The 23,569-nt window shown below is 30.0% G+C and overlaps 2 protein-coding genes and 1 long non-coding RNA gene across 4 annotated transcripts in view; 2 read left to right on the top strand and 1 right to left on the bottom strand.

The window, feature by feature from the left end:
• The first annotated feature begins 2,844 nt into the window (after positions 1-2,844).
• LOC142229177 (uncharacterized) lies at positions 2,845-5,991 on the top strand. Its single transcript, XM_075299712.1, has 3 exons — positions 2,845-4,421; positions 4,487-4,552; positions 4,614-5,991. Exons 1-3 carry the CDS (start codon positions 2,933-2,935, stop codon positions 5,702-5,704), a joined length of 2,646 nt encoding a protein of 881 aa, XP_075155827.1. The 5' UTR covers positions 2,845-2,932; the 3' UTR covers positions 5,705-5,991.
• A 3,355-nt stretch (positions 5,992-9,346) lies between these two features.
• On the top strand, positions 9,347-11,132 carry LOC142230094 (uncharacterized). The gene is made up of 2 exons (XR_012720577.1): positions 9,347-10,701; positions 10,779-11,132. It is a non-coding gene; the product is annotated as an uncharacterized LOC142230094 (long non-coding RNA).
• A 7,008-nt stretch (positions 11,133-18,140) lies between these two features.
• LOC142227931 (uncharacterized) overlaps positions 18,141-23,569 on the bottom strand; it is a 101,904-nt gene continuing 96,475 nt past the window's right edge. For both annotated transcript variants that reach the window (XM_075298169.1, XM_075298170.1), the window contains exon 10: positions 18,141-23,472. In XM_075298169.1, the coding sequence (XP_075154284.1) occupies positions 23,216-23,472 (257 nt within the window). In that variant the 3' untranslated portion in view covers positions 18,141-23,215. The remainder of the gene's footprint in view (positions 23,473-23,569) is intronic.

Below are 23,569 nucleotides of genomic sequence, written 5' to 3'. Positions count from 1 at the left end.
CGGGATTTGTTAATTGGTTCAAACAATAAATTTAATTGATGAGATTTTTTTTAATTGAGACAATAATTTCTTGTATTTTTATTTATTTATTTATACCTTCAGGTGGAATAATTTTCTTGCAATTTATCATTTCTAATGAATTTTCCGATTGTAAATATAATTGATTTTTTTCTTTGAGTAGACATTTAATGAATCATCGAATAGTATGTAAATAGAATCCAATTACTTTTGAACAAAACTCTCTATTAATTGAAAATATTTGTCTAAAATATTAGTTGGATAACTAATATTAATAGTAACCCTTTCACTACCGATGTCTACTTAGAAGGACATTCGAAAAAGACACCAAATCCTATTTTCCCACTTAGTTTCGATTTATTTCTCGATGCTTTAATCTAAATAAGCTATAAATATTTTCAAATTGGTGAGTACCAATATACATTTTTATAAACTTCTTTAACAATAAACGAAAAATACGAAAATTTGAGACAATTTTTCTACTGTATGTTTCTAGTAAATTAACATTCATACTAAACCTATAGCTGATATTTCTTCGTGTTCTTTTTTGTATTTTTTCTCACACTTTGAAAGATATTATAGGCCAAATAGCGCTTATTTTCGTAAGGCCAATTGGTCACAATTCAAGAATCAAGTTTTCAGAACAAGCTCATATAGCTCTTGAAGTAATTGAGGTAGGTTTTCAAAAAGACAATTTTTGTTTTACATGCTGTTAGTACAAGTAAAAACAGAAGAAAAATTTAGGGCTTTTAACATTAGATTTATTTCGGTAGTGAAAGAGTTAACAAGTATATACGAATGGCGAGCCCGAATCTATGTACCTTCCACCATGGAATACAAATTTCTACACCCAAAAAACTTTGTTAGTGATAACAACATTTATTGAATACAGCAGTTTTTGTCTGCTGAAAAGGGGAAAGCAGTCAATGTCTGTAAGGAAATATCACACTATACTTATTGAAATAGCTAACATTTTTGTCCTGTCCTGTCACAAACCTTTGTCATTTTTTATGTGAAAGAAAGTCAGGCATTCGTAGACCAGCAATATATGTAACAACCGACGACTGTGGTCCAGGAAAAATATTTCTGATGGTCACATTTTCATAGAGGTTTTGTGTAAAAAATCACATGGTACGTTTAATTAAAAAAAAAAAAAACTATTTAAACTGAAATTTAAAAACTATGCAAAAATGTGCTGCCCATAAGAGGAATATACAAACAGCACATTTTAGTTGCTATGTTTAAAAATTTGAGAACCAATAACCCATGCTTCAATTTCAACTGTAATAATGATGTCTCCCATATGCGTACTAGACAATATGGTAACTTGATGTCAGCCCGATGTAGAACCGAACTAACAAAACAGAGAATCGAATATGCTGGACCTCATGAATTTAATGAACTACCACAGACTCTTAGAGACACTGCTAGAATTTCTGTTTTTATAACCCTCTTGAAACAGTATATCTTTGAGAGAATTGAAACGTTATTTAAAAAAAAAAAAAAAAATTTTATCTTTATATTTAAATGAATAATTTTAAAATATTTATGAATTATAATAAGAAGCTTGCCAACTAGTCTCTACTAAAGTCTTTATGGCGCAGAGACGAACATTTCTTTATAAATATTGAATTATTGAAATCAATAAATAAAAAAAAATATAAACAAATTGTAATTTCGTGTGGGCCACATATTAAAAAGGTCGACTGATTACAAATGTTTTTGTATAACCAATAACTATTATTATTTTTTAATGTTAATGTTTGAAAATGTTAAAGGTTTAATGTGTACCATTCCAAGAGACTACGGCAGTTTAATCGGCTTGGGATCGGTTTATTAAGTACCGATATTGAGCAATTTATGCGTAGTTGGTAGAGGGCATACCGGATCCGATAAAATTTACTTTTCCCGGAGGCTCCAGACGTAAAACCTTGGGGTCGGTTTATATTGAAGCTATACCCAAAAGTGGTCCGATGTGGTCCAATTGGAATACCATTCGATCTACATCAATAATAACTATTTGGGCTATGTTGAAAGTCGATAGATTCTTTCTTTCAGAAGTTAGCGTGGACGGATGGACAAGGCCAGTTCTAATCGTAATATATACTTTATGGAGTTTGATATCAATATTTCGATGTGTTACAAACGGAATGACAAAGTTAGTAAACCCCTATCCTATGGTGGAGAGTCTATGTAAAGGGAATAGAACAATAAATTCCTAAATCTCACCTCGTTTGCTGTGTATATATGCAAAGCCGTCTCCGCAAAGTTTTTTACTCTGGGTGGCACTGGAATTCCCAGTGCGGCTATAAATTCATCATCCTCGTCCTCAGATGATGAGGAAGAATCCAATAAGCCATCTATTATTTTATTGGCCAAAACTAGAACAGCGCTAGTGCTTGAATCCATTGTGTATTTACTTTTTTATTTTGGCATCTAACAACAACAACCGGCATACACTACAACAATGTGATGCCAATTTTTTCTCACAATTAACATATGATCCGGTACAAAGAGAATACAGAGCAAAATAAAGATTTGCTCTCAGTTATTGAGAGAACAAATGTGAAGATGTTGACAACACATAAATGCATTATTATAATATTTTGTCATAATTTATAATTTATCACGTTGCCCAACGCGGAGACAATTTAGTTTTCTTTATCATATTTAAACTTTTCAGAACACCCCCCAAATCACTCCGCTTATCGACTAAAAATTTATTTAATTTCCTTCAGAGGCTCCATCTAACGCCCTTTCGGTAGAACTAAAATTACGCACTTGCGGTAGAACTAAAAATCTTAGTTTTATGACAGCTTTTGGAGACTTTTGACATAGATGAATGTTTTGTAGTGTTGATTGAATATAAACGAATACTAAGGAAATTATAAATAATAAAATATTCCAAGCAAATATGGAGTCTAACACGGAAAGTAATGTAAAAACTGAGCCAGAGGATGACGAGGAGAATGGACGAACAACTCCTGTACGAGAATACATGCAGCGACAAGTAATTGAAAACAAAGCACCACGGTGGCTCCCAACATCATTGGGTACCAATATCGTTTCTCCAAGTAACAAAGAAAGTGCTGAACACACTTTAGAGAAAAGTCAGTTAGATGGTAATGCTGGAGGAATTTTCCAAGTGGATGGAAAAATTCAAGAGCAACCAGAATGTAATGACAGTTCTCAAGTTACCACCACCCCAAACTTGGTTAAAGAGGAAGCTCAAGATAAAGATTTGGAAACTACAATAGCGCTTATCGATGGACAAAGTACTAATAGCACAGACCAAGTTGTAACTCCACCAGCAAATATTGCACCACCATCTTTCGAAAGTAATACCATGACCAATAATGTTGATTCTTCCAGTTCGAATACCAATACAGCCCAACCTTCCTTGGATAGTGGTCTGGTCAAACGGGAACCAATGGACACCGATATGCCACCTGTAGAGGAACCACCTGTTAATTCAGAGCAAATTGTGATTCCATCAAGACGTAACGTTGCACCACCATCTTCTGAAAATGCCACAGAAGCTGAACATTGCAATACATTGGTAAATAATATGGATAATTCGAATTCGAATACACAAACACAATCTTCATTGGTCAAAACGGAACCGCTAGAAGAACCGTCTGGTAATACAGAGCCTACTCCGCCAAGGCCTACTATATCCATTGTGCCAATGAATCGTTTGAGAGTAAAACCAGAGTTTTCTGCATTACCGGAAGACGAACCGCCAACTGAACCTCCATCGTTGCCGAATGATTTCTTCGATGATATTCTTCCCCAAAATATGGCCACTACACAACTCGTCCATCCCAAAGAGGAGCCTATTCCAACAAACTTTTTCGACGATATTTTGGTTGATAGAGCTCAGGAACGCATCGAAGCTGCGGAAACGGAAGATCTGGAAATAAAATTTGGCGATCGTCTTAAACTTCTGGAAGAACTAGAGCGTAAACTAAGGAAAGAGCGTGAAAAGAAAAAGCATAAGAAAGCAAAGAAAAAGTCCCGCAAAAGATTGCGTTCGTCGGACTCTCCTTCGCCATCGAAAAGCCGAAGGAGTAATTCTCGAAGTGCATCACCAAAACGTCGTAGAAGTCGTTCTCGAAGCCCACCAACAAGACGTCATCGAAGTCATTCACGGTCACCACCCGCTAGACGACATAGAAGTCGTTCTCGTTCTCCACCACCAAGAAAACGCTCAGCGACGCCAGAACGAAGGAAGCAAAAACTAATGAGATGGCCTGAAATCTCTGAAGAAGGAGATAGAACTGAAAAGCCTTCTACATCCAAGAGGCACCAAACTGACATTGCCGTAAGCCATGAGAGCCGTACTGCGAAAGAATTACTTTTGACTGTTCCAGACATAGAAATTCACGATCAACCCGTTTATGGCAAGTGAATTATATTATTAGGAAAATCTTTATATGTTTCACAGTCAATTTTTTTAATTTTCCAGAGGGTTTACAACCGCATTTGCCTGAAATAAGGGATGACTGTACGGTAAGGCAAAAAAGGGATCGAGGTATGTATTTTTTGCCATTGTTTAAATGAGTGTTTTTCAGCTATTTCTACTTTTTATGCAGCACTAATGAGGGCCAAAACCATGCTGGATTATCTCAGCACAATTGACGATGAAAAGGAAAGTCCCATGTCTACATTCTTGTTCACATCGACGGTACGTAAACTACCAGCCAGCTATTCGTATAGAAACCAGCATGTATATGAAAATCGTTCACCCTTGCACAACATAAATAATGTTCGCTATAAATTCAATTCCCATGCTAGACGCTTTAACATGGAAGAATGGGGCTTAGCTTCTCTACCACCACATGCGGCAAAAATAGCGAAGTTGGTAGGCTTCGATGCTGAAACGGTTCATAACAAATTGAAACTAACGAAAATTCCCGCTAAAATAAGAAAAATTATACGAGAAGATGGTCAAAGTGGCGAAGACGATGAGGAATTAATGGAGCATCATTCATCTCTATTCTGCTGTGCCTCTACTCAAACCGATGAAATGCTTGATGCAATGCAACGAAAACCTGCCTCCTTTGACATAGGGGTACAGGTGGCACGGCCTTCATTTGACATAGCTTGTCAGACCTTAGAGACTGAATCACCATCTGTTAAACTTTTCGATAACTGCGATGATCTTCCAATTATGAGCTTAATACGTGAGATGAACGACAATCAGCTAATGGCGTTACACGATTTTGCAGAATTATTGCAAGAGCCCCCAACAAAGGTTATGGATATGTATAAGATTCGTCAACGAATGCTAGACATTTATAAATGTGGTCAACAGCCATCGACCTTAGGTACTGCTTCACAAAGAAGTTTGAATAATTACTCGGCCAGCGGTTTATCACCATCAGCCCGCGTCCGTAATCAAGACCAATCTTCGGGTTTCATGATTAATAGTGTTGAAGGTGGAGATGGGTCATTTTTCTCTGTAAATGATGCTCGAGCCAATTTCATAGGAAATAGCAATCGAAATCATAGTGGTAGAAATAACCCTATACGAAATGTGCAACCAAATGATCCTAGAATTTCTTCCCATAGACCAGAACGAAGAGAAGTTAATGACAATAGGGCGAACCATCAAATGCCAAATCGCAATTCAACGCAAGCAAGTACAGGAAAATATTATGGCCGTGGTGGATTACGACGTTAAAAGTTTAAACAACAATGACAATTCGAATTTCTGTATGAGCCCTTTTTTTATTTTTAAAGAATCACACCACCGATTTGTGGCTCGTCGTATTTCAAAAATAGTCTAGCTATTTAATTAAGTATAAAATGCTTTATAGACAGGGCAAGTTATATTCGTACATTGAAAAGACTTTCCTTTCACATATGTAAATAATACGAAGAGTTATATTTGGTCTACTTTGTTGCTGTACTTTGAAAACACACCTTAGTTTATTTGTTAAAAATAAAGGATATAAAATATAATAAGTATTCAATTGAGTCATATATTTTATTACATAGTAGAAAGGTTTTAGATTTTTTTTTATATAAAAAAGGCATCTTTAGAGAAAACGAACAACAAGGGATTAATTCAAATGGATTTCAAGGGATTATTTTTCATTATTTTCGAGCCAAAGCCTACACACAATTTTTTTTCAGATTCAATCACAAAATTAATTGATGCAATTAATTTTTTAATTGAAATACCTTCAGTCACGAAAATGATAGTACCAATCACAGTTTTAATTGAGAATCAAAAAAATACTTGATTAAAAAATTAATTTCAAATTTCAATAATTTTTTTAATTGATTCAATTAAATATTTAATTGATGTCGATTGCAAAATTTAATTAAGTTTTTACTTAAAAACGAAGCTATTTTCAATCGCTTACTATATTTCAATCACTTTTCTATAACTATTTTTAATCCTTTTAAGTTTGATTCAAAAATTTATAGTTTCAAAAAAAATTGTAATTAAGAACTAAAAAAATATATATCCCTATTTTTATACCCTCCACCATAGGATGGGGGTATATTAACTTTGTCATTCCGTTTGTAACACATCGAAATATTGCTCTAAGACCCCATAAAGTATATATATTCTGGGTCGTGGTGAAATTCTGTGTCGATCTGAGCATGTTCGTCCGTCCGTCTGTTGAAATCACGCTAACTTCCGAACGAAACAAGCTATCGACTTGAAACTTGGCACAAGTAGTTGTTATTGATGTAGGTCCGATGGTATTGCAAATGGGCCATATCGGTCCACTTTTACGTATAGCCCCCATATAAACCGATCCCCCGATTTGGCTTTCGGAGCCTCTAAGAGAAGCAAATTTCATCCGATCCGGCTGAAATTTGGTACATGGTGTTAGTATATGGTCTTTAAAAACCATGCAAAAATTGGTCCACATCGGTCCATAATTATATATAGTCCGCATATAAACCGATCCCCCGATTTGGCTTTCGGAGTCTCTAAGAAAAGCAAATTTCATCCGATCCGGCTGAAATTTGGTACATAGTGTTAGTATATGGTATCTAATGACCATGCATAAAAGTGTCCTCATCGGTGCATAATTATATATAGCCCCCATATAAACCTATCCCCAGATTTGACCTCCGGAGCCCTTGGAAGAGCAAAATTCGTCCGATTCGGTTGAAATTTGGTACGTGATGTTAGTATATGGTATTCAACAACCATGCATGAATTGGTTCATATCAGTCCATAATTATATATAACCCCCATATAAACCGATCCCCAGATTTGACCTCCGGTGCCTTTTAGGGAAGCAAAATTCATCCGATCTGGTTGAAATTTGGTACGTGGTGGTAGTATATGATATTTAACAACCATGCCAAAAGTGCTCCATATCAGTCCCGATCCCGAGATTTGGTTTTGGAGGAGCAAATTTCATCCGAGTCAATTGAAACTTGGTACATTGTGCTAGTATATGGCCGTTAACAACTATGCCTAACTAGGTCCATATCGGTCTATAGTTATATATAGCCCTTAGATAAATCGATCCCCAATCACACAAAAATTGGTCCATATCAAGTTCATAATTGTATATAGCCCCCACATTTCAATTCTGGCTCCCTACGTACCGTGCAAAAGTCCATATCGATTCGTAATTATTTGTAGACTTACATACACCTACACTCATAGAAAAAAGTCTGCTAAAAACCGCAGTCGATGTCTGCTGTTATATTTTTGTACTTCAGGGCCTAATGAACAACAATTTATAAAATTTTTAGGTTATAAAATTTTCCCCAAAGCATATTTAAGAACCAAAAGTAGTTTTTGGTATATTTTTGCTCTGTAATATACTTACAAGCTCCTAAATACGATCAGCAAACATTTTGTTTGCTGTTATGCCTCAATTCGATAAATATTCAGATTTTTGGTCAAATACTATAGATATTCATAAAATATTGTGTTAATTCTGTTAGGATAGCTCCTATGTTGACATTTTGCCAAAATAAAACATATTTTAGTGTAATCGAGCTTAAAAAATAGCAGGAAATGTTTGCTATTTCAGCAAACAGTGACTGCTGTCCCTTTTTCAGCAGACTTTCTGCTGTTTTAGCAGACTTTTCTGCTGTCCCTACTAACAAATTTCTTTGGGTGTACCATATTTGTCTAATATATACCACGTATGGACTAACTCACAATTTAGAAAACGATTTAAGATCCCACAACCCAAATAATTCGATTGTGGATGACAGTCTTTCGTAGAAATTTCTACGCTATTCATGGTGGAGGGTACATAAAATTCGGCCTGGCCGAACTTACGGCCATATATACTTGTTTTAACTGTCTTACGGCCATTTTTATGTAGCTCCATTAGGCTTTAACTGCCAGTTAAGATAAAGTAATTTGCAAAGATCTTCTCTTCGGTTAACTTTAACTGACAAATTTTCATCAGTTAAGTTCCTAACTGGTATGTGAAATACATAGACAATATGACAGATTTGTCCATAGTACGATTTAAAAGTTCGTTAGCTAACGAAGCACTAACGGAGCTTCATGAAATGGGGGTTAGTCTTCCAAGTTTGATTAAAAAGTTAATTGTATCAATTTATTTTTGAATTGAAAATTTAAAAATGTCAATCATTGACTTAATGTTTCTAGTTTGATTATCAATTAATTTTTTAATTGAAAAAGTTTTCAACTTCAATGAACGTTTTAATTGGGAATATTTCGATGATATTTTTTTCTGTGTAGGATAGGGTATACTAAATTTTTGATTTCGTTTGTAACGCACCGAAATATTATTCTTAGACCCGAGAAAGTGTTTACAATGAAACCACTCAGAAGTAGACACTCATTGTCGCCCTAATTTTGTCCACATTTGGGAGATGTCCACATATGAGAGGTTAATCTTAATGTGATAATATCGCAAGTGTCTCACGAAAGTTGTCTACTTTTGATAGGTGTCCGTTGTACAGAGTGTCCAAAGGTTTCACTGTATATTGGTCTATATTGGACCATAATTATATATAACCCCCATATAAATCGATCGGCAAATATGAGTTGGACCACAAATTTTTTCGAACCTATATACTAATTGCCATGTAAACATTGGTAATTTCGGTCCATAATTATATATAGACCCCATACAAACCGATCCTCATATTTGATTTCCAAAGCCTCTTGAAGAAGCAAATTTGATACGATCCGGTTAAAATTTGGTTTGCTTCTTGAGGATACCATATTCCGTGTTTAAGATAACATGTTGTCCCCGGTCTGACACATAGATGGCGTCGCTAGTATTAAATGCATATTATTTTTATATAGTACCAACATTCAAATTTGACGTCTGTAAGTCAATTAGTTTGTGAGATAGAGCGTCTTTTGTGAAGCATCTTTTGTTATTGTGAAAAAAAAAATGGAAAAAGGGAATTTCGTGTTTTGATAAAATACTGTTTTCTGAAGGGGAAAAATACGGTGGAAGCAAAAACTTGGTTTGATAATGTGTTTCCGGACTCTGCCCCAGGGAAATCAACAATAATTGATTGGTATGGAAAATTCAAGCGTGGTGAAATGAGCACGGAGGACGGTGAACGCAGTGGACGCCCAAAAGAGGTGGTTACCGACGAAAACATCAAAAAAATCCACAAAATGATTTTGAATGACCGTAAAATGAAGTTGATCGAGATAGCAGAGGCCTTAAAGATATCAAAGGAACGTGTTGGTCATATCATTCATCAATATTTGGATATGCGGAAGCTCTGTGCAAAATGGGTGCCGCGCGAGCTCTCATTTAACCAACACCAACAACTGTTGATGATTCTGAGCGGTGTTTGAAGCTGTTAACTCGTAATACACCCGAGTTTTTCCGTCGATATGTGACAATGGATGAAATATGGCTCCATCACTACACTCCTGAGTCCAAACGACAGTCGGCTGAGTGGACAGCGACCGGTGAACCATCTCCGAAGCGTGGAAAGACTCAAAAGTCCGCTGGCAAAGTAATGGCCTCTGTTTTTTGGGATGCGCATGGAATAATTTTTATCGATTATCTTGAGAAGGGAAAAACCATCAACAGTGACTATTATATGGCGTTATTGGAGCGTTTGAAGGTCGAAATCGCGGCAAAACGGCCCCATATGAAGAAGAAAAAAGTGTTGTTCCACCAAGACAATGCACCGTGCCACAAGTCATTGGGAACGATGGCAAAAAATCATGAATTGGGTTTCGAATTGCTTCCCCACCCACCGTATTCTCCAGATCTGGTCCCAGCGACTTTTTCTTGTTCTCAGACCTCAAAAGGATGTTCGCAGGGAAAAAATTTGGCTGCAATGAAGAGGTGATCGCCGAAACTGAGGCCTATTTTGAGGCAAACCGAGGGAGTACTACCAAAATGGTATCAAAAAATTGGAAGGTCGTTATAATCGTTGTATCGCTCTTGAAGGGAACTATGTTGAATAATAAAAACGATTTTTGACAAAAAATGTGTATTTCTTTGTTAAACCGGGGACTTATCAGCCAACCTGTAACAGAGCAGATTTTCCCACAAATATCCCCAAAAATCTACAAATTCCCCATCAAATCCCTAAGTGCGCCATCTTCATCTCCATTCCTGAAGAAAAATAACACTGTTCTCAGTGGCCAACTGACTGCTGTTTTTAGCTGACTTTTTCCTATGGATTCAGTCTCTGATTTAGACCTGAGAACAATAAAAAAGGAAAAATGCACATTTTGTGAGTAGAATTTCTTGGTTTATTTAAAAATTAAACTTATGTAAAACAAAGGAAAATAATATGCAATTATTTTTTAGGGGTTTTTGCTGTTGCGGTTACGTTTGTTTTTTTATCATCGAGTTTCTCTTAAATGACTAACAGAATTTATTTAGCAATTAAATTAAATTTGTTATAGGCTTTTTTTATTTTTTGTTTTAATTATTCGGTTTGTTTTTATTATTACGTTATCATTTTATAATGTAATGTTGTTGTTCTCTTTTTTTGTGGTAGTTGTTTGTTTTTTTTTTAATATATAATAATGTTTGTTTTTTCGAATTGCAGCTACAAGTTTTTTGTCAATTTTTTATATATTTTTTGTTTAGATATATTTATATATATTGTTTTTATTTTCTTGTTTAAATTAAATTACAATTAAACTGCTATGCTACCATGTATCTTAATAAATTTTAGGCTTAATTTTTTGTTATTTTTTCCGTTTTCATTTTTTTAAGAGGAGTAGAGGTTGTTTTTTTATTTTGTTTTTCTTTACTCTTTATTTTTTTTTGTATAGGACAATAAGTTTATTTTTTTTAAATATTTTTGCTCAATGTAGAGCATATTTTTTTCAAAACAAAAAAAAGGGAAACAACTCTGTAATTACATACGTTTAAAATATGTTTGAATTCAATATGCTTTCCAATGGTATAATTTGCATACAGATTGAATTCAAATATACATTAAATATTTGTGTTTGGGTAAACAAAAATCTAACAGCAAAATTAAATAAATATTTTAGTCAAGTTTTCTATTACAATTGTTACAGGGGGAAGGGGAAAAAAGTTATGGGAGGGTTTTGTAATTTTTCACTTTTTAATAATGTTTTTTTTTTTTAATTTCATAATAATCAATACAAATGGTGCCGTAAGTTTTGTATAATTTTTTTCTTGTTATATTTTCTAAAATGTCAGATTTGAGTTTTTCTTGATTTTTTTGATTTTTCTATAAGGATTATTAAATTGTAAACCATTATTATAGGTTAGGACATATCATAGGATCGTTCTCTTTTTCTATTATACAATAAAAATTCTAGTTCGATTCGAAGACTTGTAAGTAGAATTCGTACACTCATTAAGTTTTTAGCAAATATCTCTAGAGGATAAATTCGATTTGCATCGTTAAAACATTTTCATATGTGCTAAATAACGATGTTTTTTAGGAAGAATTTTTTGAAATTTTTGAGGCTAAATAGTCATGATGTTAAATTATAAATTAGGCGAATGAAGTTTTTTTTTTGTTGAATAAGCTTGGGGGGTTTTTTTCATTTACAATTACAATCACAAAATTAGGTCAATATATTATTGGAAATAACAAATTCTTGGATTTTTGATCCAAAATTCCAAATTTTTAAAAATAACTGATTTTTGACATATACTGCAAGAAGAGTTTTCTTTTCCGAGGAACGAAACTTTGGACAAAAAAATGTTTTTTTTATGAAAAAAAAATCTCTAAAAGCAAAAAAATATATTAGAGATAAGCGTTGACTTACTTATCATAAATCGAGTTTATTTGCTCTTTTGTTCCGAAGAAAAAAATATTTTACTTTGAGTGTATTTAACAAAAAAAAAGTTATGGTGTTTTCATTTCTTGTAAAAAATGTGCACTTTTCTTGCTTTTTGCCAGATTCTTTTCTAAAAAAACAGGTAAAAGTGCGAAAAGGTTTCGAATTCTGTGGAGAAAATAGTGCCACGCATATAGGCAAATTGCGGGCATTTTCAGTACTGCCGACAAACGAGAGTGCTGCGGCTGCCCTGTTTCCTCCTTTAAATTCTTTTCTGCCCCTGAAATAATAGCATGTTGTTAGGTTGCTGGCAATATTTTAAAAATGCGCACTCTGCACAGACAAAATGAAGACAAAGCACTTTTTTCAGAAAAGAAAACACTATTAGAAAATGTTCACTAAAATATTTTACTAATTACACCGAAAGAAAATTGAACTAAATTTTACTTCACATTTTGAGATTTCCACAAAGCGTTGTTAAAACCAGGAAATTTTAATGTCCAGTTGTACTTTTTAACTGCAGTGACGAAATTATATCATCTCACAGAAGAAAAAATTAACTAAAAGTAAAGAAGAAAATCATTGGTGCCAAATCATGCCCATTTTAACCATACACACAAAAAATTTTTTTCTGATTCAATCACGAAATTAATTGATCCAATTAATTTTTTAATTGAAATGTCTTCAATCACAGAAATGATAGTATCAATTAAAAAATTAATTGAAGGTCAATTAAAAAGTTGATTGATCCAATTAAAAAATTAATTGATACTATTATTTTTGTGATTGATTTTTATTTCAATTAAAAAATTTGTTGATTCAATTTAATTTTTAATTGAATATTTTTTAAAACTCAATTAAAAGTTTAATTGGAAAAATGTTCGTGAAATTTTTTTGTGTGTAGAAACATTAAGTCAATGATTTTTCAATTTTCAATTAAAAATTTGATACAATTACCTTTTTAATCAAACTCGGAGGACTGACAGTTAAAAAAATATGGATATTTTTTTAATACGTAATTAATATTTTTTTTGAAACTATAAATTTTTGAATCAAACTAAAAAGGATAAAAATAGTTATAGAAAATGATTGAAATATACACACGAAAAATTTTTTTTCTGATTCAATCACGAAATTAATTGATCCAATTAATTTTTTAATTGGAATGTCTTCAATCACAGAAATGATAGTATCAATTAAAAAATTAATTGACGGTCAATTAAAAATTAATTGATCCTATTAAAAAATTAATTGATACTAATAATTTTTGTGATTGATTTTTGTTTCAATTAAAAAATTTGTTGATTCAATTAAATTTTTAATTGAATATTTTTCAAAACTCAATTAAAATTTTAATTGGAAATATTTTCGTGAAAATTTTTTCCGCACAGAAAAAATATCACCAATATATTTCCAATTAAAAAGTTAATAGAAGTTGAAATTTTTTTCAATTAATAAATTAATTGATACAATTAACTTTTTAGTCAAGAATGATTAAGTTAATTAAGTCAATGATTGACAATTTTAAAATTTTTAATTAAAAAATTAATTGATACAATTAACTTTTTAATCGAACAAAAGTGATTAACACTTTTTTAAAAATTTAATTAAAAATTTATTTCAAACAAGCAATTGTAAATCAAACTAAAAACACTAAGGCAATTCAGAAAGCAATTGAAAATAGTTACCTTTTTTAATTAAAAAATTAATTGAGTTTTGAAATCACCATCAATTACATTTTTAATTGAATCAATTAAAAAATTTATTGAAATTTGCTAATGAAATCAATTAATTTTTTAATCAAGTATTTTTTATGCCCAATTAGAACTGTGATTGATATTATCATTTTCGTAATTGAAGACATTTCAATTAAAAAATTAATTGGATCAATTAATTTCGTGATTGAATAAATTAAAAAATTAATTGGATCAATTAATTTCGTGATTGAATCAGAATTTTTTTTTGTGTGTGTAGTATAGCGATTAAAAACAGTTTCGTTTTTAATTAAAAAATTAATTGAATTTTGCGATCGACATCAATTAAAAATTTAATTGAATCAATTAAAAATTTGAATCAATTAAAAATTTATTGAAATTTGCTAATGAAATTAATTAACTGTTTAATCAAGTATTTTTTTTATTGTCAATTAGAACTGTGATTGATACTATAATTTTCGTGATTGAAGACATTTCAATTAAAAAATGAACTGGATCAATTAATTTTGTGATTGAATCTGAAAAAAAATTTGTGCATTTATGGTTTTAAAATGTTACCCGAAGTAATGCCAAAAACCAAAATATATCTTTTTGTATATACACGTAAAAAAACATTTTTTGTCTTCAATCACGAAATTAATTGATCCAATTAATTTTTTAATTGAAATGTCTTCAATCACAGAAATGATAGTATCAATTAAAAAATTAATTGACAGCCAATTAAAAAATTAATTGATACTATTAATTTGTGTAATTGATTTTTGTTTCAATTAAAAATTTGTTGAATCAATTAAAATTTTAATTAAATATTTTTTAAAACTCAATTAAGATTTTAATTGGAAAAATTTTCGTGAAATTTTTTTCTGTGTACCTGCCTCCTAATATACTTATTAGATCCAAAATACGATCAGAGAATAATTTGTTTGGAAGTCTACACCCAAAGAAATTTGTTAGTAGGGGCAGCAGAAAAGTCTGCTAAAACAGTAGAAAGTCTGCTGAAAAAGGGACAGCATTCATTGTTTGCTGAAATAGCAAACATTTCCTGCTATTTTTTAAGCTCGATTACACTAAAACATGTTTTATTTTTGGCTAAAACAAATAAAAATGTCAACTTAGGAGCTATCCTAACATAACACAATATTTTATACATGCTGTTATACATAACAGCAAACAAAATGTTTGCTGATCGTATTTAGGAGCTTGTAAGTATATTACAGTGCAAAAATATACCAAAAACTACTCTTGGTTCTTAAATATGCTTTGGGGAAAAATTTATAACCTAAAATTTTTTTTTTAAATTGTTGTTCATTAGGCCTTGAAGTACAAAAATATAACAGCAGACATCGACTGCTGTTTTTAGCAGACTTTTTTCTATGAGTGTATGGTTAAATTGATTTTTGCTGTTTCAGCTGACTTGTTTGCGGTCACGACAAAAACTTTTTGTGTGATAATAAATTTCCGTTCCACCAATTATTTTTTCCAAACTATATTTGAAACTGCTTTAAATTACATTTTAAATGAGTTTAAAATGCAATACCTGCTGGAAGTCTATGGTTAAATTGATTTTTGCTGTTTCAGCAGACTTGTTTGCGATCACGACAAAAACTTTTTTTGTGATAATAAATTTCCGTTCCAATAATTTTGTTTTTTTTTTTAAGCTGTATCTGAAACTGCTTTAAATTACATTTTAAATGAGTTTAAAATGCAATACCTGCTGGAAGTCTATGGTTAAATTGATTTTGCCGTTTCAGCAGACTTGTTTGCGATCACGACAAAAACTTTTTGTGTGATAATAAATTTCCGCTTCAATAATTTTTTTCAAACTGTATCTGAAACTGCTTTAAATTACATTTTAAATGAGTTTAAAATGCAATACCTGCTCACATTTGAATATTTTGAATCTTAACCAACTGCAGATTTTATTTGTTATTTTAGCAATAAATGGTTGTTTTCGTTTTTCACCAGTTTTTTTTTAATATTTTGTTTTGATGTTTTAATGGATTTTTCTACAGTGCAAAAAATATGTTAAAAACAGTAGTCGTGGTCTATTGTTAATTTTTTACACTTCTTTCTGGAAAAGTTCTAAATGGGTTCTGCCAACATTTTGTTCGTTGTTATGCCTTAGCAATTTTTGGACAAATAGTTCTTAATATATATATTTTTGTATGTTAAGAAAGCTCCTAGTTTTACTGTTCACTCGAGTTAAAAAATAGCAGAAAATTTTTGCTGTGTCAGCAAACATAAGAGCATTCAATTTTTCAGCACACTTTTTGCTGTTTTAGCAGACTTCTAAAAGCAAGCTAGCATACTTCTAAAAGCACAGCAAGAAACTTAACCACAAATTTCTTTGTGGTTTAGTTTTTCGATTAGTTTAAGAAATTTACTATTCATCAAACAAGGAGAGAGAAAAGCAAACACAAATCCTATTTGATTTATTAATCCTATTAATGCTATAATTTTAGCTTAGTAGAAATACCCGATTTATTTCTGTCTTTTATGCGCTTTACAGACTATCAGTTATTCGGGACGACCGTGCTCGTGTCGAACATATCCCATATATTGTGCACATTATAAGTTAAGTCCGAAGGCATAATCGATACTGCTGCATGTTTATGGGATCGATAACACAGTTACCGATTATTTATTCATCGCCGACAATGTAGACTACGACAATGTGTTGAGAGCAGTCGGGAAAACATTTACATATTTAAATATTCCTTTTCTTTGATTTTCTTTATTACCAGAAAGTCAATCTGTGTTTGGTTTAAAATAAAACTTTAACTCGAATTATTCAGTACAAGTACCAAAATTTACAACTCTGTCATCAGATGTTTAAATTCAAGTATGGAAGAGAAATCTTGAGAATGTATAAAATAATTCATAAATAATAGTAATTTGTTGTTTTATATAACACTTTAAAAATTTGTTAATGGACATAGCAGAAAAGTATGCAAATTGTGTGCTGAATAACACAGAAAAAATATCACCAAAATATTTCCAATTAAAAAGTTAATTGAAGTTGAATATAATTGAATTAATAAATTAGTTGATACAATTAACTTTTTAATCATGATAGAAACATTAAGTTAATTAAGTGATTGAAATGATTGAAAATTTTAAAATTTAATTAAAAAATTAATTGATTCAGTTAAAAAAGTGCTGATTTTTTTAAATTTTTAATTAAAAATGTATTTCAAACAATCATTTGTTAATCCAAATAAAAACTCTAAGCCAATTCAGAAAGTAATTAAAAATAGTTACCTTTTTTAATTAATAAATTAATTGAGTTTTGCAATCAACATCAATTAAATTTTTAATTGAATCAATTAAAAAATTAATTGAAATTTTCTGAAAAAAATCAATTAATTTTTTAATCAAGAATTTTTTCTATGCCCAATTAAAACTGTGATTGATACTATCATTTTCGTGATTGAAGACATTTCAATTAAAAAATTAATTGGATCAATTAATTTGGTGATTGAATCAGAAAAAAAATTTTTGTGTGAATGGAAAGCAATCGGTTTTGAATAAAAGAACGTCTGATTTTATTTAAACTCAATCACAACAAAATTCAAATTCAGTTTGACTGAAACAAGAAAAATTTTACATATTGAGTTAGTTATTCAACAAATCAAAACAGGAATTGTCCTGTATACACCTACTGTTATTATTTGTAGACTTTTTTTCATGGGTGAACAATTTTCATAAAATTATTGAAATTCATTCATTCACAATAAACTGCTATCGTGAATCAAAAGATTTTAAAAACCCAATCTGATAAGGCCGTCGCTAAAATTGGGGGGATTTGATTTTATATAATTAGATCTCAAAAATTTTGATACGATTCCGATATGAGCCTGACCCAAAAAATATCTCTATCTGCCTGATATGGAATCAGATTAAATTTCTTAGTAATTAGATGTAGTCAGTTTAAGATATTAACCACATTCCCAATCTAATTAAGGCCAAACATATCAATCTAAATCCTCTTTATGTTTACGAGGATAAAAATGATCATTTTTTTTTTGTTTTTTTGAGGAAATACGAGTTTTATTGTTTATTTTGTAATAGTTGTGTTATATTAATATATACTAATTTAATATTGATTTGATGATCATGCATGTCATGCAACATCCTATACCAAAAAGGGCTGAAAACATTTTTTGCCTTAAATGAAATTGCCATAGTTTCTACTTAAGATAAAAATCGCATTATGTATTTTTTTTGTTTCTTGAAAATGTTTAAACATCAACTTTAATATTACAGCTTTAAAAATTATATGTTAGAGCTAAAACAACAAGTATTTTTCTCTACAAAAAACCCATTTTAATTAGAAAAAAATGTTTTTTTTTCTTCGTATATTGATTGATAGACCCCAGCTAATGATAGTATTTTGTATGCGAAAAAGAAAAACTCACATCGAGAGTTTAGTTAGATATACTATTCTTAGCTAACTTATAGACTAAAATGTACACTTAAGTAACCTGAAAATAGAATATCGTGATTAATCTGGAAAAGATAAATAAACTAGTTGATAATAAGCCAAAAAGAAATACAAAAAGAGACAATTTAATTTATGATTAAACAAAAACTAATTAGCAAAAGATGTATAGGCACTGTTTGAAAAAAGAAAGGGATAAACATCATTTGATACTATTTTCAAATAAATATAAATTTGTTTGCTATACAGCTAGGGTTTAAACAATAAGAAATTAAAAAAAAAAATCTATTAAAAACTCCCTTCTTAAGAAAATTATAGACACAAGTTTCCTTTCATTGTCAAGTCCACATAAAAGGCAGTTAGAAAAATCCTTGAATTCAAATGTTTTAAAATTATGAAAATTGAAAGCGAGTTGAACCGAAAATCTATTAAAAACTCCCTTCTTAATAGAATTATAGACAAAGTTTCCTTTCATTGTCAAGTCCACATAAAAGGCAGTTAGAAAAATCCTTGAATTCAAATGTTTTAAAATTATGAAAATTGAAAGCGTGTTGAAGCGTTTCATTATAAAGGAAAAATATCTTACATCTCACAAAAAAAAAAAATATATCACCAAATATTGTTTTCAAATTTTAATGAATTTAATTAAACAAAAATGATGAAAGAAATCAATTAAAAAAATTTAATTATTGACATTTCATTAACCACAGAAATATCATTGACAATGTCAACTAAAACAATTAATTGAACCAATTAAGACAATGGATGTAAACTGTGATAATTTGCAAAGTATAGTACACTCAAAGAAATGTGTTAGTTAGTAGACCCATTAGGAAAATCTGTTTAAAAAGGAGAAAATGTTTCTTGTAAAGATCAAGTGACTCAATAAAGCATTAATTTGACTAAAATTAACCCATAATGTGTTGAAGTAGTTATTCCAATAATTTTAGGTATTATACACCCAAAAAAATTTCACGAAAATTTTTCAAATTAAAATTTTAATTGAGTTTTAAAAAATATTCAATTAAAAATTTAATTGATTCAACAAATTTTTTAATTGAAACAAAAATCAAACACAAAAATAATAGTATCAATTAATTTTTTAATTGGATCAATTAACTTTTTAATTGACCTTCAATTAATTTTTTAATTGATACTATCATTTCTGTGATTGAAGACATTTCAATTACAAATTAATTGGATCAATTAATTTCGTGATTGAATCAGAAAAAATTTTTTTTGTGTGTACCTCCCATAATAGAACCTTTACAAAAATGTAACAGAAAATTCCGGTTGCCTTATTTGGATATATTTTTTCCAATGGGCTTTCACAACACAATTCTGCGTATGTCTCTTAACATGGACGGATGATCTGGGTTGTACATCTTGCATACACACAAAAAAAAAAATTTTTCTGATTCAATTACGAAATTAATTGATCCAATTAATTTTTTTAATTGAAATGTTTTCAATCACAGAAATGATAGTAGCAATTAAAAAAATAATTGAAGGTCAATTAAATAATTAATTGATCCAATTAAAAAATTAATTGATCCAATTAAAAAAATTAATTTATACTATTAATTTTTGTGATTGATTTTTGTTTCAATTAAAAAATTTGTTGAATCATTTTGAATTTTTAATTGAAAATTTTTTTTTAACTCAATTAAAATTTTAATTGGAAAACTTTTTGCTAAATTTTTTTCTGCGTATATAGAGTCAAGTATTTGGGTTATTAGTTAAGTTGGTTTGTATGGGTCTCCATTGATCTTTACTTATTGATAGATTGGCAACATTAAAGCTATCAACCAAAGTAATGTAGGAAACTGCAAAAAAAAATTTGGTATTTTTGTAAGAAGAGAGATTATGAGTGTAGTGATGATAATCAGAATAAATATATTTATTTATTCTGATTATCATCACTTATATTTTGATTTTTCCAAATTTTTTAATAATCAAATTTGGACTTTTTCAACTACTGCAAAAATATTCCAATTTTTTGAGTATTTCGAAAAAAACAAAGACCCTAGACTTTATTTTTTGAAAAATACAAGGATTTGTTTTTTAGTAAGTAAAACGCTGAAAGTCACCGACTGGTATTTGCTATTAATATTTTTCTATGAGTGTAGACTTAACAAAATAATTTATTTTAGAAGAGCCGATATTTTGAAAAGTGAAAAAGTTGTAGTACACACAAAAAAATTTCACGAAAATTTTTCCAATTAAAATTTTAATTGAGTTTTAAAAAATATTCAATTAAAAATTTAATTGATTCAACAAATTTTTTATTTGAAACAAAAATCAATCACAAAAATAATAGTTTCAATTAATTTTTTAATTGGATCAATTAACTTTTTAATTGACCTTCAATTAATTTTTTAATCATTTCTATCATTTCTGTGATTGAAGACATTTCAATTAAAAATTAATTTTATCAATTAATTTCGTGATTGAATCAGAAAAATTTTTTTTTTGTGTGTAGATTTTAAACGCTGGTATTAGCAATTAATAACAGCTATTTTTCTATGAGTGTAGAGATTAATTTTCAAAATTTTAGACAAAAAACAAAATTAAATTAACCCTTTAATGCCCAATCCAATAAAATAAAAAGAAAACTTAGTTTAACCTGTTCAAGAGCCTTTGCAGCATATACTGGATTTTACCGTATAAATTTTTCTTGATTAGTTTTCTTGCTTTTATGTCGTTAACATTGAATATGTAATCAGCTGACAAAAAAAAAATTGGGGCATTAGAGGGTTAAATGAAATACTGAAAATTCCATTTTTTTTTAAAGTTCAATATAGTGGATTTTTTTTAAATTTAATTTTTGTGATTCAAATTTTTTATTGATTTCAATCACCAAGTAACAAATTTTTAATTGATTTTTTTAAAAAATATCCAGTTAAAAAATTAATTGAATCAATTATTTTGTAAATCTAAACAACTATTAAACACACTTATTACTTGAATCAAAAAAGCTTGCAGTTTGGGTAATAATTAAAAAAAAAATATTTAACCTTTTATATGAGTATAAAATTTAAAATTTTAAGGATTTTTTGTTCTTTTGGATCTTTCTTTGTAAACATAAAAAATTCTCGAAAAAAACTAACACCCATGTTCCGATATCCACTTCAATTCCACTTCCACTATTCACGTCAAATCCACGAACGTGAAAATTTGGTGTTCTTTTTTTTAACTTTTGTGTAACCAGCTGGGTTGCACAAATCACCCAAAAATTTACTAAGGCGGAAATCAAAATAAATGGAATCAATAGACTTCTTATAATTTATTATTTTTTTAAATTAAAAATGACGCAGTTTTAATAAAACTCATGTATTAAATATAAAACATTTTAAAATTTTTACGCGAGTACTTTTTTTAACCGGAAATACACCCATCTTGGACATATTTAAACTTTCACCAAGACTTTTGCAAGTGAATTGATTTCACGAAAATTCCGGTGAAAGTGGATTGTAGGACACCAAAATCGTTGAATTGATTCACATTCACCTGGAAGTGGATTTGGGAACATGGGCATAAAAAAAAATTTAATATTTTTTCCATAACACCATAAAAAATCAGTGATGATAAGCCAATAAATAAGCCATTTTATTATTGCATGAAATTTTAAATTTTAATTTCAGTTTAAATTTTGAAAATATCACTTCTTCAAATTTCAAAAAAAAAATCTCCAACTTTCTTAATTTAATGAAAACCTTTAGAGCCTTTGTAATCAAGAACATTTCAAAATTCTACATCAGCGACAAAAACAAAATTTGGTTGCCTAAAATTTGGTTTGGGAGAAAATAAAATTTTTGTTTTTAATATATATATAGTAATAGCTAGAATTTATTATTTGTAATATTTATCCATAATTTAAATTGCCTCTGAGAATTTTATTTTGACTTATCTTCGTTTATTAATCGATCCAGTCGGTGTGATAATGAAAAAAAAAATAATATAGAATGTAGGAAATTTCCTAAAGAATTTTTAAATTTAGAAATCTCAATATTTTTAAGTGTCTTGTTCTAGATCGAATCTATGCTAATTTCGGGTTTTTTTTGTTTTTGACGATTTAGTTATTATATAATATCTATGTATATATAAATTATGAGGGTACATCTTGATGTTGTTGTTGCTGTTATGATATTACCACATCAGAGGGTAATAGTTTTCTTTTATCTTTATTTTGTAGTTTTCGCTAAGGTAAGAGGGGAGAGGAGTATGTGTATGGATATGGGGGAGTTTAGGATCCACGTTTGTTGGTGGTTGCTTTTTGAATTGTGTTGGTTTTGTTTTTTATTGAATTAAATGTTTGTGTTTTCTTTAATTATTGTTTTCTTGTATTTTTTATTTGAATTATTTTTTATTTGTTTCGTTTTATTTTTTTTTCTTGGGAGGGGTTTAGAGTTATTGTTTAATGTTATTTTTTTCTTTTCTTTAAATTAATTATAAATTTTTATAATTTTCTTTTGTTGTTTTCATATATAAAGTGTTCTTTGTTTTTTTGTTTTTACCGTTTTGTTGTTGTTTGTTTGTTTTTATATCGAATTATATTAATCAATTAAAAAAATAATAATATAATAATAATCATAATAATAATAATAATAGTAATTAATTATTTAATATATATTTTAAAGAAGAAAAATTGCCTCATTGCAATTGTTTGTCATCTTTTCCATTGCCACCTAACCATTCTCAATCAGCTAGAAAGCAACCATACCAGCAAGTATAACCTAGTCTCGCCGGTAAAACACAGCGTAGAGTGCATGTTGTCCTATGATGTTACTGCTGCTTCTGCTATTGTGTATATTAATCTCGCTAACCCATTGTCGTCGCTGACTGTTGTGTTTGTGTACCGCCGCCACCACCACTGGCCGATGCGCCCGTGGGATTTGTGGCATTATCAGTATTGGCTTGTGAGTCCGGTTGAGGGGCCGCCGCAGATGATCCAGGCGTCTGTGATGCTGCTGCGCCATTACCACTGGTTGTATTTGCATTTGATGCGGCATTATTATTACTGGACGTACCCGATGATGTTGAGGCATTTGTTGCATTACCCGCCGACGATTGTGAACCTATATGAAAAAAAATATAAAAACAAATTATGAGTTAAACATTGTTTTATTGGTGTAGAAATATAAAAAAAAAATTGGCATTTCATGTTGTGAAGTG

The sequence above is a fragment of the Haematobia irritans genome, chromosome 3 (genome assembly GCF_050003625.1).
Source record: "Haematobia irritans isolate KBUSLIRL chromosome 3, ASM5000362v1, whole genome shotgun sequence".
Lineage (NCBI taxonomy): Eukaryota > Metazoa > Arthropoda > Insecta > Diptera > Muscidae > Haematobia > Haematobia irritans.
This window is presented reverse-complemented; position numbering and strand designations above follow the sequence as displayed.